The following is a 20,672-nucleotide window of genomic DNA, read 5'->3' as shown; positions in this document are numbered from 1 at the left end:
AATCTTTTATATTACTTGCGATATTTCCGTACACTTGCGGAGAGACAATAAGTTTTTGGCGTTGTTGCCGGAGACTGCGCTATAACATTAGGGATTATCAATTGAGTTAGACTAAACATAACTTTTCTTTTCTTTTCATTAGCATAATTGAAACTAATCTTTAGAATTCTATTTTCATCATTTGCATATCTTTCTAATTCTTGACAATTCTTTTTGTTGCAATTCTAATTCTAATTCTAACTCTAATCTAACTTTTCTCTATTTTCTCTTTTGATCTAGTTTCTTTCTTATTTTCTTTTGTAAACATATCTTGCAATCTTTACCATATGAATTATTCTAGACATTTTTCTTTTTCCTTTTATCTTTTCTTTCTTGTTTTCATTATGCACTTTTTTTCTTGCAATTTAAATTCTACATTTTCTTTCTTTCTTTTCATATTGCATTTTATTTCTTGTCTTTGATTCTTCATTTTATAATTTTTTCTTGAATATCCATGAGCACTAATATATCAAGCAGGCCCATGAGAAATTTTTCTACACCCTTTTCTGCAAGATTTGTATCTCCCATTGTGCAACCTCAAATTGAAGCAGAAAGTTTCCAACTAGACCCAGAGTTAATTTTTATGATACAAGGTCACAAATATGGAGGAGAAGTATCAGAAAGTCCTTATCTGCATCTTGAAACATTTTTAGAGATTTGTGATATGGTGAAATGTGAAAGAGTGTCAGCAGATGCAGTTCGATTGATGACATTTCCTTTTAGTATCAAAGATAAAGCAAGGACTTGGTTATATTCTCTCCATCCTCAAAGTATCACAAGTTGAGAGCAATTGGAGAAGCAATTTCTGAATCATTTTTTCCCTCCAAGCAGAACAGTGTATATGAGGAATTGCATAACAAATTTTGCTCAGGCATATGGAGAATCATTGTCACGCCCCCAGAGGAGTCCCTGCCAGACAAAAATCCGACAGCATCTCCCCTGTACCGGTGACAATATGAAGCATACATACATATATCACACTATATAAACATAAACAACATATTCATCAGCTCACACGGCAGGAACATACATAAAATAGAAACAACATAACCACGAAATGTATCAACTATATGTATATGTCATAGTTTTCATAAACTACAATTACTATACAGATAAACGACATTTGTAACAAAATTGTAAAATGTAAATATAGCGAAACAAAAGTAAAACAAACCAAAAAATCAGCACGTCGAGATCTCTGAGCAACTCTATGAAAGTCCAAAATCAACTATAATATCAAAAGGATCCCTGTGTCTGCAAAACTGGAGACCAAGGAATGTAGCAAGTTAGCCAAATGGCTAAGTGGATACTCAAGAAAGATGTGCATGAATTTAATCTTATTGAAGAAGTCAAGGAAGTAGAATAAATCATCATCTTTTGTTACAACTTTAGGATTATTCTTAAAGTTCTACATTTATACATATATATGTATAATCATCTTCTCATTATCTATAATCAGGTAAAATTTTTAGATAGAGTTTGGGATCTTCACCTTATCATCACTTGTCATCATTAATAAAATCAATTCTTCAATCTTATTATTTAATCACTCAATTGTAAGTTATCATGGTAAGATCAACATGTATATCAATAGTCTGAATATGATAAATCAACTAAAAAGTGAATCACTGAATCTAATATCATTAGAGTGAAATATCATATGGATAGGCTAAAAGCCTCCTAAGAGTATAAAACTGTCGCATACGTCATCTGACGTACGGGCTATCAGCCCTCACCGGTGGAAGACATAATAAACACTGACCGAGGGCTACATCACGCCAACACGCCTCGGGTGTACGGTCAGGTACTCTGGACCGCGGCCGCCGCGCTACCACAATAACATGTGGGTGGTCCAGTACTCTAATATAGAGCTCTGGTATAAAGCTAGGCTCATAGTCTTCACTTTTTAATTCTTCATTTACTATCTTTATTAATTCACCGTTATGATTATATTCATCCATTTATCATGATTATTCTCTTTTCATATTGAATGGTCAATCAAGGTAATATTTTCGTATCAAATCTATTAAGTTATCATTATACGGTCCACAGATAAAAAGCTACAAGTATCAACAGATAGAGTATCAAAAGCATGAAGTATGAAAGGTCAAGCAAGTCAAAAGAGACAAGGTATCAACAGAAGAGTAATTCAGAATATTTCTTTAAATTTAAAAACAACCCTTCCCATATCAATCCCAATATGAACCCACATGTGAACAAGAAATAATATCAATTATTTACCCTCCAATGATTTAATTATTTAATACCCATTTCACTATTTAAGTATCATTTTAATTCCCATTTTTGAAAACAATGATACAACATATACATAATACAATTTATATATTTATTCATGCATAAAGAAATATACAAGAGTAGATGTATCCACCTTATATACAGCAAAATATGCGGGTGTCGGCAGGTCACCGCGCTCCACTCGAACTCGTGTCTACAAATATAATAACTCAAATAATTAAAATGATAATAAACTCATGATACAAAAATCTAAACATGATTTATGACTCGAAGCCATTAGATCATTATTTTTGATCTCGCTATCGCGTACCGCTTCGCATTCCTAAATGAAATCTCTGTTCTAATCTAGATAACCCTCCTAACTACACATCAATTAACCCAAAACATAAAGTATACCTTCTAAGGATTTTTCTGTGGCTGCTGGAAATAAGGGTAGCAATTAAGGTTCTTTGTCGGCAACTCCGGCAAGCTGCGGCGAGCTCCGGCGATGATGCCAAGAAAAGGACAGCAGCTAGGGTTGCTGTTGGAGGAAGCAAAAGGCAACAAAAATGTTGCTGTTGGTGGGGGAAAAAGGAGAGAGCAACTAGGGTTTTGTTTCCTCTCTTTTCCCGGTGGTTTGGCGAGCTCCGGCGAACTCCGAGGAGCTCCAATAGTGCTGCCGAGAAGCAGAGAAGAGGAAGCAAAGGAGAAAACAGTGCTCTGCCCTTGCTGGAGGAGGAGAAGAGGTGCGGGAGGAGAAAACGAGGGCTGCTTGAGAAGAAGAACGGGAGAAAAATCTGTCGTTCGTCGCCGCTAGAGAAGAAAACGAAGAAGAAGAGAGGGGTTTTGAGGCTTCGGTGGGGAAGAGAAAAGGGAAAAGGAAAAAGGGGGGGTGTGGGGGAGGGCAGTGCACGTGGGTGAGTGGGCATGGGTGTTTTTGGTTTTTTTTTTTCTCACACTTAACAATCATTGTTTGAAGCATGGGATAGATTCAAGAGTCTTCAAAGAGAGTGCCCTCATCATGGTTTTGAAAAATGGTTGATTCTGCACATATTCTATGGGGGAATTTCTTTCTCAGACAGGAGTTTATTAGATTCATCAACTGGAGGTTCTTTTATGGACAAAAGTGTAGATGAAGCATATATGTTAATTGATCAAGTGACATTAAACCTCCAAGAATAGTCGAACATAAGTTGGATGAAATCTCCCTCAAACATTCAAGAAGTACAAGCCATAAATGCTATAAAGTCTGTCGAACAAATTGTAACTCAACCATCTATGAGTTTTGAAAATCACAAGTCACAGAACGGGGAGTTCAAACATTTGGGGGCAAAGATTGAGAGCATAGTTTCAAAATGGTTCAAAGAAGACCTTCCCCCTGCACAGACAAGATCTAGTGTAAATGTTGGTGCGGTTAGCACTAACGATTTAACCCAGGTTTTGATGAATGACAAATCAGGTTAAGTTAGTTTTGTTGTTGTCTGACACTTTGATCCAGTGTGTAGGAGAAGTCCAGACAGGTCGACGGGCTGACCGGATGTCTGGCACGAAGTCCAGCTAGGTCGACGGGTTGACCGGATAGCTGGCAAGAAGTCCAAGCGGGTCGACGGGCTGACCGGACGCTTGGCGAGAAGTCCAGCTAGGTCGACGGGCTGACCGGATAGCTGGCGAGAAGTCTAAGCGGGTCGACGGGCTGACCGGACGCTTGGCGAGAAGTCCAGCTAGGTCGACGGGCTGACCGGATAGCTGGCGAGAAGTCCAGACGAGTCGAAGGGCTGACCGGACGTCTGGCAGGTAAGTAAGGTAAGTCACTGGAGGGGAGTGACTGCGAGGACGCGTTCCCGGGAAGGGAACATTAGGCGTCGATCCGGCTTAGATCCATTTCGGATATCTAAGTCGAGATCGTGACTAGATTCCGGTCTCGAAAAGACGGAATCTAAGTCATACTTTGCTTATCTATAAAACTGTGCTAACAATCTTTGCTGCAGGGTACATTTGCCTTGGACTAACCTTTTCTTGCAGGAGAAGGACTTTCTGGAGAAGAGGGGTCCGAGCGCCCGGAGGTCCGGGCGCCCGGAGGGGATCCGGGCGCCCGGAGGTCCGGGCGCCCGGAAGGTATCCGGGCGCTCGGGAGGCAAACTTTATCCTGATTGCGCGTCGCCACGTGGAGCTCACTGGTTATACCTGCCACGTCTCACCAGGGCGCCTGGAAGGGATCCGGGATGCCCTGAGCTTCATATAAAAGAAGGGGCAAGGGTAGAGCTTCTATATGAACTTAGAATCCAAGATCTGCTGCTCTGTGCTCTTGCGACGCCACGAAAAGCTCTCCGACTCAGTGCTGGTTCTGTTTTAATTCTATTGTCGGTATTTTCTTTATCTGTCAATTCTTGTACTTAACCTTGTAATATTCGAATTGATAGTGATTGTCCAACGAAAGTACTCACGGAGTACGGGCCTTCGAGTATGAGTCGTCACAGGCTCCGAACGAAGTAAAAAACACTGTGTCTACTTTACTTTTCCGCTGCGCTTATACTCGATATTCTCGAATCGATATTCACCCCCCCTCTATCGAACGTTCACGGTCCTACAAGTGGTATCAGAGCAGGTACCGCTCTGATTTGGTGCAACCACCAATCAGGCAAAGGGGAGACTTTTTTAAAGAAAAATTAGATATCGTTTGTCTTTTAAATAAAACCTTACGCCTTTCGTTTTTTCCCTCCAAAATTATTTTTGAAAATTACATCGCCATCTCTTCACCATTGCTTAGTATTGACAAGATATTACATTTTCAAAAATTTGAAATAATATTTTTTTCAAATATTTTATTAATATTTTAATAATATTTTATTATTTTTTTCGAAAATAGTGAAATATTATTTTTTCCAGCACTGCTAATCCAAGACCAAGTCTTGGGATTTTTTTTTCTGTTTCTCTGTGTGCAAGAATAATGACTCTTCAAGAAGGACGGAACCCCCACGAACCACCACCATACGATCAAGATTTTAACTATTGGAAGCGATTAATGGAATGCTTCTTAGGAAGCGTAAACTTTGATTATTGGCTGATATTGAGAAAACCTTCTCAGAACTCAGAACTAAACACAAATGTAAGTAAAATCATTTGTAATGTTTTACCTAACAATGTTTTATGCAGACTAGAAAAATACAAAGATGCACATGACCTTTGGACCCAATTGATCAAACTTCACGAGGAGCCGATAGAGCTCGAGGATCAAGTAAAAATTGAATCCGAACTCGGGTTAGATCCAATCGAAAAGCCTACTGAATTAGGGGTTGCGCTCAAGGTTAGAGATATTTACCAAAATACCCCTGCTAATAGTAGTTTAAAAAATATGAGCATTGATCTGGTTATTTCTGAAAATATATGTGAAAATAATGTAGTTGACAATAATTACAAAAATACCCCTAGGATATTATCTGATAAAATAAATCCAATTAATTTAAAAAATTCAAACTTAAACCTAAACAAATCTGAAAACTCAAATGATAGAGATGACAAGGTCAATATTGATCTAGATAAAATTAATAAATTATTTAATAATCTAGACAATATTAATCTAGAAAATCCTATCCAAACCCAAGATGATTTAATTAATAAAAAATTAAATTTTAACGATAAGAATAATCTAATAAATTCCACTAATTATATCAACTTAAAAAATAAAGAAAATATAAGAATAAAATCAAACACTTTGTTAAAATCAAAACTAAATTTAACAAAATTAAAATTAAATGTTAAAAATAACATATTAAATAAAGATAATTCAAAATTAACAATTAATAAAAGGTTAAAAGATAAACCTTTAAGGAAACATAATTCAAACAATTTAATTAATTCAAAGTTAAAAATAAATAAAAACTTAAACTTTAAAAATAAGCTATTAAAGAAAGATAATTCAATTAACCTAATAAAAGTGAAATTGAAAGAAAATTTAAATATTAAATACATTCTCTTAAAGAAAGATAATTTGACTAATTTAATTAATTCAAAATTAAAAACTTGAATCTAAATTACAAATTATAATTCTTTTAAATTCATTTAAAACTTAGACACCTAACTTAAAAACTTAAATTCCGTTAACTTTAACTTTAAACTTAATTATGTAATTAATAAGTAGAACTTAACTATTTAAGTTTTACTTTATTTGAGAACTAAGCTTGATTTGATTAGAACCTAGGTTTAACCTTAGTAAAAATATTAAAATTACTCTAAGTCATTTCTTTTCTTTTTTTTCAACCTTTAAAATATTAATTATTTTTATTAAAACATAATTAAATTTTGACTTAAATTGAACCTTACTTAACCTTGCTTAATAACGAGTTTAACTTCAAACTACTACCAACTTTAACCTAAGTTAATCCAACTTAAAAGGAAGTAAATGAAAAGTTAAATTATAACTAATACCTTCATCAATTAATACAAAATTTAGATTATATTAAATTATTGAATCAAGCAAAATTTAATCAATAAATTATTATTATTGATTAATTATTGAATTAATAACAACTTATCTTACTTAACATTACACTAAAGGTTAACTCATTTCAACTGAATCTAACGTTAATTACGTTTAGTCAAATTTAAATGAACAATTTTATAAAGATAATTATACAATCGCCTAAAACACTTAGGTACGAAAATATGTTACGGTTGTAAAATTTTATATTAAGGGGGAGTAATAAATAAGGAGGATTAATAAATTAAAGGAGTATCAAATTCAGGGGGAGGTTTTTAATTATCTCCTTAAGTGTTATTTTTAAATCTTCTCTTTAAAATCTCTCTATAAAATTCTACCTCAATTTTTTTCTACTTTGAATATATTTAGCAAATATTTTCAAAATTTTATGTCAGGTTCAGGGGGAGAAATAAAACTAATTCAGTTTTTCAAATCGAATTTTAAACTTAATTTTGAAAATCAAAGTTTAAAAATCAATTTTCAAAATCAACCTGTTTAAAATTGTGAAAAATTTCTTAAATCAACTCACAATTGTTTGTTTTAAATCACAAACTTTTTATCCTTTTTACTTAGTCCTTGAAAACTGAACTTTTCTAGTATTTTAAACCATGGTTTTGAAACTAGTACTTTTCTAGTATTCTAGAAAACTGAATTTTTCTAGTATTTTTCAATCAGTTTTGAAAAATAAAATTTTCAAACTCAGTCTTGGAATTTTTGAAAACTTATTTGAAAAGCATTTCAAAATTGAAACTTGTTTTGAAAATTTAAAATTTGATCTTGAAATTTAGAACTTATACACTTGTGTTTGAGATTTTGTTTATCTAAACTTAGCTATTTTTCTAAAATCTAAAAGCTAATGCTTTAAACAAGTTTTCAAAAAGTTTAAACTCCCCCAGATTATCTTAACCTTTTTCCTTTGTATGAAGTCTATGCTTACTTAATCCATGCTTATTTTTGATGAATGCCAAAGGGGGAGGGTTAGGTGGTTAAGTTAGCTAAACCAGAATTGAAAATACAAACTAACTTAAAAACCCTTTAAATGCTTATTTTTTCTTGCATATGTTTTCACTAACTTAACCAGGTTGTCATTCCATCAAAAGGGGGAAGATTGTTGGTGCGGTTAGCACTAACGATTTAACCCAGGTTTTGATGAATGACAAATCAGGTTAAGTTAGTTTTGTTGTTGTCTGACACTTTGATCCAGTGTGCAGGAGAAGTCCAGACAGGCCGACGGGCTGACCGGATATCTGGCACGAAGTCCAGCTAGGTCGACGGGCTGACCGGATAGCTGGCAAGAAGTCCAAGCGGGTCGACGGGCTGACCGGACGCTTGGCGAGAAGTCCAGCTAGGTCGACGGGCTGACTGGATAGCTGGCGAGAAGTCCAAGCGGGTCGACGGGCTGACCGGACGCTTGGCAGAAGTCCAGCTAGGTCGACAGGCTGACCGGATAGCTGGCGAGACGGGTCGACGGGCTGACCGGACGTCTGGCGGGTAAGTAAGGTAAGTCACTGGAGGGGAGTGATTGCGAGGACGCGTTCCCGGGAAGGGAACATTAGGCGTCGATCCGGCTTAGATCCATTTCGGATATCTAAGTCGAGATCGTGACTAGATTCCGGTCTCGAAAAGACGGAATCTAAGTCATAATCTTGCTTCCAATCTATAAACTGTACTAACAATCTGTTTTGCGGTTTATAAATGATACATTTGCCTTGGACTAACCTTTTCTTGCAGGAGAAGGACTTTCTGGAGAAGAGGAGGTCAGGGCGCCCGGAGAGGCAAACTTTATCCTGATTGCGCGTCGCCACGTGGAGCTCACTGGTTAGACCTGCCACGTCTCACCAGGGCGCCTGGAAGGGATCCGGGGCGCCCTGAGCTTCATATAAAAGAAGGGGCAAGGGTAGAGCTTCTATATGAACTTAGAATCCAAGATCTGCTGCGCTGTGCTCTTGCGACGCCACGAAAAGCTCTCCGACTCAGTGCTGGTTCTGTTTTAATTCTATTGTCGGTATTTTCTTTATCTGTCAATTCTTGTACTTAACCTTGTAATATTCGAATTGATAGTGATTGCCTAACGAAAGTACTCACGGAGTACGGGCCTTCGAGTAGGAGTCGTCACAGGCTCCGAACGAAGTAAAAAACACTGTGTCTACTTTACTTTTCCGCTGCGCTTATACTCGATATTCTCGAATCGATATTCACCCCCCCTCTATCGAACGTTCACGGTCCTACAGTAAATGATAATGATATTAAGTTGAGAAGTGGCAAGAATCATGAAGAACTTCTGAAGAAAGATTTGTTTAGAATTGAGAAGAAGAACAATAGAAGATCATAAGAACTCAGTTCCATTACTCCAGGAAGTTCACAAAGGTCACATGTACCTTTTCCTCAACGATTGATCATACCAACACCAGATAAGCAAGTTGAACCTCCTCCAAAAGCTCAAAGGGAATTTGGGAAAAAGGAAGTTAAATCTTTCCCAGGACCTTCACTAAGGGTTCCTTTTCCACAAAGGTTAGTGAGGGTCAATGAAAATAAAGACTTCGATAAATCCTGTGATACTAATATGGTTGAGTGCAGATTTTTGAATGTATATGAAGATGAGGACTCTTCAGATGAGGATTTTATTGATAATGCAGTGGTAAATAAGTTTTCAAATCTACCTCCAAATATTATAGGGTGTTATAGTGACATTGAATTTTCAGATGATAAATGTGATGTTGTAGATCAACTTAAAACTGCAAGTGAAGTTATTGATCTTCTTGTTATTGATTCTCCTATTGAGGATATAGATGTTGGTTTATTTTTTGATGTATGTGTTGATGATGATAATATGGAAAAATGTGTAGGGAACTGTGTTGTGGAAGCAGCATCTCAAGGATCACCACCTATGTTCATACAACCTTTAGAGGTTGTAAGAATTGATTATGTTGTGGAACAATATGTAGGGACTCATGTAGATATGGTTGAGTCTCAAGAATCACCATCTTTGATATCGCCCACACCTGAGCCAGAGCCAGAACCATCTTTTGATTCAGAGGAAGTCACATCTACATGTTTAGAAATTTTAGGTATTTCTCAGCAAAGTAAGGTTAGTATTTCTTGTGATCTTTTGGAAAATTTTATAGAGGTACCTATCTTTGACTTTGTTGGATGTGATTCAATTTTTATTTCTTATTCTGCTTATCTTAATATGGTTATGACTCTATCTTATCTAATATGTTTGTGGGAGATTTGTATTTTCTTTGCATGTGCAAATTTCACTTGGGCTAATAATTGGAAGCTCAATCTGAACCGTCTTCAACCACCCGAAAGAACTTTAAAGAAGACGAAGATGGAGAGAGCGATACTTCACTTTTAACTCTTATATTGAAAGCTCCCTCCATAATAAGAGCCCTTGGTAGGAGGGTGTTGAAATATCTTACCCCTCCAAGAGCAAGATTTAGATGAATCTAATGAGGTGGTCGAGCTAATGACCTTAAACAAGCGCTTTTTGGGAGGTAACCCAAGTTCATTTTCCTTATTTTCTTCTATGTCTTTAGTTCTCTCTTTATAATAAACATGTATCCTCTACTTAATTTTTCTTGTCCATCTTATTGTTGTAGAATTCAAAGTTGTGGAGGAATATGAGTATTGGATGGAGGAGTATCTTTAAAAACATGAATGTCAACCATTTGGAGCTCATCACTTGGTAACTTCTCTTAAAATCTCCTCCACATTGTTTTTAGTTTTCATTGGGACAATGAAAAGTTTAAGTCTGGGGGGATGCATTAGATGCATTTGATTTTCTTTGTTTGTTTTTGTTTTTGCTTATGTCTTGCATTTTGTTTTGATTTTTTGTGGCATACATCTTGAGAACATCAAACTCCATTTTTATGTTTTCTTGTCCTACAGCAAATTGTTAGCACGTTCTTTATCTTGATTCATGATATTGTAAATGATGATAGTATCTTTAGTGTACTTCTTTTCTCTATCTTGAGTAGCATGAATTGAGCTAAGTATCAATTAGAAATAAGTTTTAGTTTTGGCTTGACCTTAAGGACTTTATTTTCACTACACTTTGACTTGATGCTTGAATGGTTGATATCATTGAAATAGTCATGATTCATCTTGTTTGTTTAGTACTTGGTTTCCATGGTGATTTCTCAAACTTCATTTTGGTTACTGGATGAGGCTCAAATCATGTAAGCTCATTTGGAAAAATCAAAATATCCCAACATTTGTGCCAAAAGTACATTTGTAAATAAGTTTTACACAATGCAAATACTTATGAAAAAAAAATTAAAAAAAAAAGTGAATAAGAGATATAAAAAACAGTTGTCGTGAGTGGAATCTAGCAAGTCACCCCTTTGAGACCGAGTTAGGTTACTGGGGAAATGATTGCTTAGATTCTCTTGAGATTGAGCACGCCTTTGAGACCTTGGGTTGATTGAGAAATATGAACCAAGTGTGTGGCAAGTAAGTGTCTATCACTGGTTACTTGTCTATCACTGGAGACATTAGGAATTCAAACTTGATGACGACTTGACTAGGACATAGATTGAAACTTGAAGGGTTTTGAGTTACTTATTTACACCGTACACAAGAGACTTATGCTTAAGTCATACTAGGTTTATTTCTATGATCATGCTCATTAATGAAACTTGTGGATAGAGTTAGGAGAGTGCATTAAGAATTATGATGAATTCTTGAATATATGAATCGTGATTGCAGTATTTTGCTTGAGGACAAGCAAAGGTTTAAGTCTGGGGGTGTGATATGCGTAGATTGTATACACTTGTTAGCATGTTTTGACGCACATTCACATACTTTGTCTACGTATTTTTGTACTTCCAGCTTTCCTTTTAGCATATTTACTCTTTTTGTTCGGAGATCTGCTTTTGTGCAATTTTTGTACACAGAAGTCGAATTTGATGAAGATTTCATGTTCAAGGCCAAATCTGTAAGCAGAGCAAAGGAGGAAGGCATCATTCCTGAACCTCACACGACCTTGCCATGGGGGGTTGCCCTGGTCGTGTGAAGATTTCTAGCCATGTAGCTGAAACAGAGAAGGAAGTTGCCACGGTCGTGTGAACCTCACACGGCCGTGTCAAGATATGGAGCCAGCAGGAGCAGGTCGTGTGTAGTGCACGGTCATATTAGCATTCCAGTGTTGAAGACTTACATGGTCGTATAGATCTACACGGCCGTGTAAGGTTTCCAAAGGAGAAAAATGACATGGTCGTGTGAACCACACGGCCGTGTAAGGTTTCTAGAAGAGAAGAATGACATGGTCGTGTAGATCTACACGGTCATGCGAAGATAGCAGATGCTGGGTGTGCCACGACTGTGTCTCACACACGGTCGTGTGAGTTGTGTAGAGAGGGAAGTGAGGCAGGCCGTGTGAACCTCACACGGTTGTGCCTCGGGGTCGTGTGGCGCCCAAACCTCACCTCTATATAAGCTTTCCTCCTTGATTTGAAAGGGGATCTTCTCCCTTTTGGGGAGAAGGGAAGATTTGGGCGATTCCTTCCATTCTTGGGTGGATTTCTGGGTGATCTAAGGGAAGATCTTCACCGATTCAACTCCAAGATCGAAGGATTGGATCCGAAGACCATTCTTCTCCGTAGATAAGTTTTCTTTCTCTCCTTTCTTGGATTTGAGGGTTTAGAAATGCTTGTAATCTTTGTTTCTTTCGGATTCTTTCTTCGATTTATGGAGTAGATATCTTGTTCTAGGATGGAGGGAGTATTTGTAAGGAAATCTTGATGTAAAACTCTTGTGGATATGCCAATTTTCTATTTCTATGATTTTGTCCTGTTTTGTATCTATTTGATCTTGTGTGGAATGTTGTGATTGTGCTTAATTACCATGCTTGATTGAATGTTCGGATATCTTGTCGATCTTGTAGAGGTATTTCTTCATTCGATTTTCCGAGGGATCTTCGTGACAGAAACATGCCCGTGTAAGGACGTTTGAGGGATTATCTTGAAGGGGAAATTAGATATTTCAAGAGGGTAGGATAGATTTATGCATTAATCTTTATATCTTGATGGGTTGATAAGTGATGGATTCTTATGTTGATTTTCCGAGGGACACTCGTGACAGGCAAGCCCGTGTAAGGACAACATAGATTTATTCCTAATTGATCAATCTAAGTATAGATTTTAGTCCTAGGTCGATTCTCTATTGTAAGAGAGAACCGACAACCTTATACAAATGATGGATAATTGAGAAAAAGGATTTGGTAGATCGTTTACATTGAAGAACCTTACAAAGAAACCAAAACACCTAGAATAACCCTTATCATTGCCTTTATTCTTGTTGTCTATTCTTTCATTCTTTTATTTACTTTTCATAGTTACACCTAGACTTTGTTAATCCATTGATTTGTTGTCTAGCTAATTCGTTTTGAGATATTCTTAGTGCTTATTCCAGTCCCTGTAGATACGATAATCTTTTATATTACTTGCGATATTTCTGTACACTTGCGGAGATACAACATTGTACCATATATACTTCCTCCTGTAACCTTCCATTTAGGAAAGCAATTTTAACATCCATTTGCCAAATCTCGTAGTCCTTGTAAGCCGCTATAGCTAGCAAAATTCTAATGGACTTAAGCATTGCAACGGGCAAAAATGTTTCATCATAGTCAATTCCATGACGTTGATTGAAACCATTTACCACAAGCCTAGCTTTATAGGTACTGATGTTCCCATCCATGTCAATCTTTTTCTTGAAGATCCATTTTCACCCTATGGGTTTTATCCCAACTGGCACATCAACCAACTCCCAAACTTGGTTGGTGTACATGGGGTCCATTTTAGATTTCATGGCTTCCAGCCATTTCTCAGAATCATTTGAAGTAACTGCTTCTTCATAAGTCGAAGGTTCATCATCTTCGATGAGTAACACTTCCTCATCTTGGGTTACCAACCAACCATATCTGTTTAGCTCTCGGTGTATTCTTGTAGACTTACGTTGATCTCGCGTTTCTTGAGCAGTCTCGGATAAAGGAGACACTTGTACTTGTGACACTGTCTCATTATTCAACTGTTCATCTTCCAACCTGTTTATAGGGTCTATAATTTCTTCAAGACTTACTTTACTCCCACTACTTTCTTTAAAAATAAATTCCTTTTCCAAGAAAATAGCATATCGAGCAACAATAACTTTGTGCTCACTTGGGAGATAAAAATAATATCCCATTGTAGCTTTGGGATAACCTACAAATGTACATTTTATGGATCTTGCTGCAAGCTTATTAGAATTTTCATTCTTCACATAAGCATCACAACCCCATATCTTAAGATAAGACAAATTTAGTTTCTTTCCAAACCATAATTCATAAGGAGTCATATCTACAGTCTTGGTTGGAACTTGGTTAAGTGTGTGTGTTGTTGTTTCTAAGGCATACCCCCAAAATGACATTGGAAGACTTACATGACTCATCATTGATCTAACCATATCCATGAATGTATGATTTCTCCTTTCTGAAACATTATTCCACTCCGGCGTTCTAGGAGGTGTAAGTTGAGAAATTATCCCACACTCTTTTAGGTAATCAATGAACTCTTGGCTTAGATACTCGCCACCTCGATCACTTCAAAGGGCCTTAATCTTTTTGCCATGTTGATTTTCTACCTCATTCTTGAACTCCTTAAACTTGTCTAGAGTTTCAGACTTATGTCTCATTAAGTAGACATATCCATATCTACTTAAATTGTCAATAAAAGTCACGAAGTAGGTATACGCTCCTCTAGCCTGAACTTGCAATGACCCACAAACATCACTATCTATGAGTTCTAGTGGTTCCTTTGCCCGTTCACCTATCTTGGTGAATGGCTTCTTGATCATTTTGCCTTGTAAACATGCTTCACATGTATCTATAGGCTCTAATTCAAAAGAGTCCAAATACCCATTACTGAGTAATCTAGCGATGTGTTTCTAGGTTATATGACCAAGTGTACATTACCAGAGATATGTTAAGTTTGAGTCATGTAATTTTTGTTTCTTACTTTCATTACAATAGATCGGTTCATCTAAGTTAAGAACATAAAGACCATTATTCAATGAATCATTCCCATAGAATATATTATTCAAATAAAAGGAACATAACTTGTCCTTGAATTGAAATACAAATCCTTTGGTGTCTAAACTTGACACCGAAATGATATTCTTTGAGAAACTAGGAACAAAATAATAGTTTTCTAAATTCAAAATAAGTCCACTAAGCAAATTTATTGAATAGGTTTCTACAGCTAATGCAGCAACTCTCGCTCCATTAGCTACTCGTAGGTCCATTTTGCCCTTAGACAACCGTCTGAAGTCACTTAGACCCTGCATATTGGCATGAATGTGAGAACTACTTCCAGAATCTATGACCCATGATGAAGAAATAGAAAGATTGCACTCTATCATAAAGATACCTGAAGCATCTGCTCCACTGACATTCTTCTTCATGAAAATATAGCAATTTTTCTTCCAGTGACCTTTCTTGCCACAATGGAAGCACATGGCCTCCTTCTCATCAGATTAGGGTACCTGCATCCCTTTCTTAAGCTTCTTCTGAGCTTGATATTTAGGATTCTTCACTGCATTAGCCTTGGGATTGAACTTCCCGGTGCTAGGGCGCTTGTTGGTATTTCTGACCATCATTGCATGCAGTGAAGGATTTACCTTCATATCCTTCTCAGCAGTTTTCAGCATTACCATCAGATCAGTCAAACTCTTGTCCATGCTATTCATGTTGAAGTTCAACACAAACTGAGAAAATGATGGAGGTAGTGACGACAGGATTAGGTCAACAGCCAATTCCTGGTCTAACTTAGAACCTAAGCTCTCGAGCCTCTCTATGTACCCGATCATCTTGAGTACATGAGACCCAACTTGGTTTCCTTCCTCCAGCATGGTACGAAATAGTGCTCGAGAGGTTGCATACCTCTTTACTCTCGCACTCTCTTGGAAGAGCTCACGCAAGTGTTGATCAATCTCCCTAGCACTCATGTTCTCATGCTGTCTCTGTAACTCGGGAGACATAAAAGATAGCATGATACATTGCACATCCAGTGCATCTTCCATATACTGAGAATAATATGACTGATATTCCTTTGAAGCATTGGGTGTAGGCTCTTTCAGTGGTTCATCTTCGAGCACGTAAATTTTCCTCTCGTGTCTTAAGACGATTTTCAGTTTCCTATGCCAATCCAGGTAGTTGGAACCGAGGAGGATATTCTCTTTCTCAAGAATACTTTGTAGTGATAAGGTACTTGTGTTTGCCATCTAAAATTTAAAGCAAAGTTTTAGTATTTGTGGAATATATTTAATAAAGGTATTTTATAACTCCTATTATTTTATTCAAGTCCAACAACCCTCACTGTTAGAATCGGGAATTGGTTGGTAACAATTCCTAATAGGACCAAAACCCTGAATCATATAGAATGCACACAGCTGAGTTGTACCTACATGCTACATTCATCAAGTAAGCCTTAACTTGCAAATCACAAATCTATGTGACTTTCGATATGTTCTTGTTGAGCCTTATATTCTTAACACTTGCCCCTCAAATCAATTAACCTTAGCTGAGCTAAACAAGTCAACGAATTTGAGTTAAGTCGACCCACTAATAATTATGATAAATTATAGATGTTTTGACACAAGCTCACAGCTGAGCTATACCGACTTATGTAAAAACTCTAACTATCATCATAGTTATTAGTGGAGGGCTTTTGACAGATCTTGACTTTAATATATTTAAGGGATTTTATAATTATTAAAATGTCTCACCATAATTAACTTCTTGTGCATTTTCATAATCTCATTATGAGATCTATCTCCATTAATCCTCTTAGTCTTTTAAGACAAATAGGTCTCGGAGATGTTAACATGTTAATTTACTTATGTCATAAGGAATTTATATCTAAATTACAACACGTATTACTTTATAGGTTTTAGACAAAATCCATTTCTATCATGAAATGTTACGGCATATAACTTGCAATAAAGAAATTAAGATTTCATTGAAATCTCTTGAAACACTGACTCTTCAAATAAATTTTGAAGAATCAGCGTCGTACTATATGATCCAACCACAAACCTTGCTCTGATACCAGTGTTGGGTTTGGAGCGCAGCGGAAGACATATATTGAATCATAGATCTTTCGTGGTGAATATAGTTTTACATAAAATAATATAAAACATACCTCGAGTCCTCGATGGGTGTAAATAATATCACAGACAGATAAGACATATAAGAGCCCCACGTGTGACTCCTCTAGCGGTATCCACGTGCACTAGATCACGAACTTGACATGATCCGTTAGGTGCTAGCCTCTTGGATCGACAAAGCCTTGGAAGCACTACGATCTCTTCCGAACGAAGAAGAAGTTGACGAGGGAAACTCGGAGAGAATCAATTCTACTCTCGCATCTTTCCGAGGATGGTTACTTATAGCCTCCAAGGAATAAGAAGAGTTAAGTTCTCAATAAATTCATCATTTATGATCTTCATTAATTAGGAAGATGAAGAGTTATAGGCTCCATAAATTCTTCATTTATAACCTTCATTATGATAACTCTTCAAATTTTTCATTAATTATCATTATGATGACTCTTCGAATTCTCCATTAATCATCATGATTATGGCTATTCGAATTCTCTCTTCTTTGTATCAAATAAATCCATATTTAATCTTTATCTCGACTAGCTTCCGATACCATTGTTCATGTCTACGTGCTATGCGGGCGACCCTCTAGGTTTTATACACGAAGGCAGTGTAAATCCATACACAAACTAAGGTAATCGTCTAGCAACAGTTTTTAGTCACCCAACGCGATAAAATTAATATCAGTCATAAACTGTAAACCACTATGAACTGATTACTATGTAATTCAATCTCTTCATCTAAGCCTACATCTCAATTAATTCGATACATTATGCATCATTACCAAATTAATTGTTTTACTTGATTTCCAAGATATACTAGACTCCTCTTGAATGATGAATTATTCCTCCCATGACCATGGATTTTGAGTCACTAATATCTCTATCAAGCGGCCAGGATGTTAACTCCTAATCCAAGAAAGCGATGAATCCTCTATTGACTCAACACTATTCTCTCTACGCTTTGTCATACACCCAACTACCATATTAATCACAATCCGATTAAAGTCTATTTTTAACAGCATCAAAACACATAACTCCACGTATAGAATAAATGAAGGTCTCAAGTCAAAAGATCAGTTACACTCGTTCATAAGAGGAATAATCAATGATGCTTAATATGTGATCTCCTCTTGAGCGGGTCGTGTCCAGTGTACCTCTAAACTCAAGGCACCCCCAAATACAACTTGGATATCTATCCCTCCGGTTTATCTCGACCTAGTCATACTCAGCGTTGATCTAGATATCCATGTCCCCTCTAGATATCTGTCCGATCAAGGACTATTTTTATATTAATATACTCATTAATCTGTGAGACTTTATCATTAATTATATACGTATATAAAAGTAAATAATTGATGATAAATACTTACCTTTATTAAATAATTATCCACAAAACACATAAGAAGTGTCTTGGCACATAAGTGCACACACTAACACTTTCATGATCCAACAATCCTCTTTTTCCATTTTTGCTTGAGCTCGATCTTATCCTTCTTTGCTGTCCAAATTGGTCGACTAAATCTTCATGTTTAGTCGACTGAACACTCGGTCAACCTGAATTTTTATTTTTCTATAAAACAAAGTTAGCACAAGCAAATAATAATAATAATTCTACAAAACCGAGTTAGATAATAGTATGCATGAGTAATATAGATAATTAGGATTGTGTTCATTTTGACTTAGAAATTTCCATTGGTTTCTTCAGTCGGATCATTGTCTAAGGTTTATCCCAATTGTGACACAACCTCACAACTCCATTACAGGAGCTTACCACTTACCCGTCAAACATTTAGTTCTCAAGACCTGTTTGGACTTCATTTGCTTAGCATATGATCGGTCTACCAAGGCTTCCTCTTGATTTGATATCTGGTCCTCTTTGGCCTATCAAATCTATCTTGTCAAATGTCTAGTCCATTTGATTCATCTGGGCTTCCTGCATAGTTTCCATGGTCTATCGAGACTTCTATTGCCTAGTATATTATCTAGCTGACTTACTAGTATTTTCTATAAGTTGAGCATCTTACGCACTTGATAAATCTATTAGATCATAATAAAACTTAATTTAAATTTTTGACAACATCAAAACTTTAGTTCTATTCTCATTCTCTTTTTACGAAACACTCATCACTAATTTGATGATAACATATTTGTACAAAAACATTATTCATAAAAAATTATACACTATTTGAGAATTTATACTTAACCATGAAATTAACTTGTTTATCTTCATTTTTATATATATATATATATGAGTAAATAATATAAGTTTCATGTTTATATATAAATGTTTATAATTTATAAGAACAACAATATTATTAGTTAGTTGAGTAAGCTTGACAAGTAAATAAGCTCGAACACGGATAAGAACACCCTTGAAATTTTTGATTGAAGGGACTACTTTATCCCCCAAATAGGATGTTCTCACAGATGATACATGAATCACATCTTAAGGAAAGTCCTCCTTGATTTCCATGCTGATTGGTAAATGATGTCTTCTTCATCCATATCCTTCTTCTGCTACGGAATTATCATATACCTCTCCTACGCACTTATCATATATCGATTAAAAGAGCTCGACCAAGTCCATCTGCATCGATAGGTATTAGTCCGGGCCAATGGAGGCGCGCCACGCGGGCCACCCGAGCGAGCTCTTGTGCAGGAATTTATGTCATCATCGTCGTCCAATGAATTTACGTAGAAATCAAGAAAGTACATCTTATTTTTCATAATACCTCTGTCGATCAATATTAATTAAAATAAATTCTCTGGAGGGTAATAGATACAAATTGGTAACGGTTATAAATATAATATTAATCAATATTAATTAAAGGTGAAGTATATATTTATATTATAACAAATATTTATAATATAATATCATTAATGTTGGTCATTAACATTCAAATGTCTATATTATGATACCTATAGTACTACGACAGTGTAACAAAAAAACAAAAAAAAAATTCCATCTTGCACACAATTAAACAGAAATAGAGAGAAGCGATCGACGCAACGAATCAGCTAGCAATCACTACTGCTTCTCGTTGTCGCGCCGATCGAACAAGAAGAGGCCGCAAAATCCGCCCACCGTCACACTGGCGGCCATCACCCAGATGAGAGCCCCCAGAGCCGCCGGCAGGACCGCCGACACCCTGAAGCTGAACCCCGCCATGAGCGCCGCCGCCAACGCCCATATCACCGCCTTCAGCCTCCGCCTCTGCTCCGTCGTGCCCTCCCCCTCCGCCGCCCGCTCGAACCTTCCGAGGCAGTAGAAGAGAGCCAGAAGGTCGGAGTAGGAGAACAGCACGAAGGCCAAACTCCAGGGTTCGCCGCGCTCCCGGTAGCCGTAGACTGCGGCGCTGGCGCTGAGGTAGAGCAGGGGAAACACGGACAGCCAAGTGCGTCGTCGTCGGCGGGGGGCGTCGACGGGGTGCGGCGGCCCCGGTGGTTCGCTGCCGTGATCGTGTTGCTTATTTCTTCCTGCCATGGCAGCAAATGGCTGGAGAACTCTGGAAATTGAGAATTAACCTGCAAGAATTTAGATTCATGTCCAATGTCTCGTATAAATAGTCGGATGACCGACACGCATGAGTCGGTGCAATTTTAAGTCTCTTAAATTGTGTGACGGTGAACTCAACTTTCAAAAAATATGTATTTAAAAATTAGTAAGAACCAATTTATTTTGCTAAAAGGTGCACGAGCATACATACCAGTTTTTTTATTTTTTAATTTAAAATAAATTATTTATTTTATTAAATTTAAATAATTATTTTTTACACTAC

The 20,672-nt window shown here is 36.7% G+C and overlaps 1 protein-coding gene and 1 pseudogene across 1 annotated transcript; both read right to left on the bottom strand.

The window, feature by feature from the left end:
• Positions 1 to 3,229: 3,229 nt before the first annotated feature.
• LOC122013163 lies at positions 3,230 to 3,302 on the bottom strand (annotated as a pseudogene).
• A 16,474-nt stretch (positions 3,303 to 19,776) lies between these two features.
• On the bottom strand, positions 19,777 to 20,441 carry LOC122011684. Its single transcript, XM_042568056.1, has one exon. It carries the CDS (start codon positions 20,375 to 20,377, stop codon positions 19,922 to 19,924), a length of 456 nt encoding a protein of 151 aa, XP_042423990.1. The 5' UTR covers positions 20,378 to 20,441; the 3' UTR covers positions 19,777 to 19,921.
• Between the last annotated feature and the right edge of the window lie 231 nt (positions 20,442 to 20,672).

The sequence above is a fragment of the Zingiber officinale genome, chromosome 8A, assembly GCF_018446385.1.
Source record: "Zingiber officinale cultivar Zhangliang chromosome 8A, Zo_v1.1, whole genome shotgun sequence".
In the NCBI taxonomy this organism is placed as follows: domain Eukaryota; kingdom Viridiplantae; phylum Streptophyta; class Magnoliopsida; order Zingiberales; family Zingiberaceae; genus Zingiber; species Zingiber officinale.
Note: the sequence above shows the minus strand (reverse complement) of the source record. Positions and strands in the feature narration are given on the sequence as shown.

What these genes read in the sequence shown, in the direction of transcription:
- LOC122011684 (XM_042568056.1), bottom strand. Translation starts at nt 20,377, where the DNA reads ATGGCAGGAAGAAATAAGCAACACGATCACGGCAGCGAACCACCGGGG.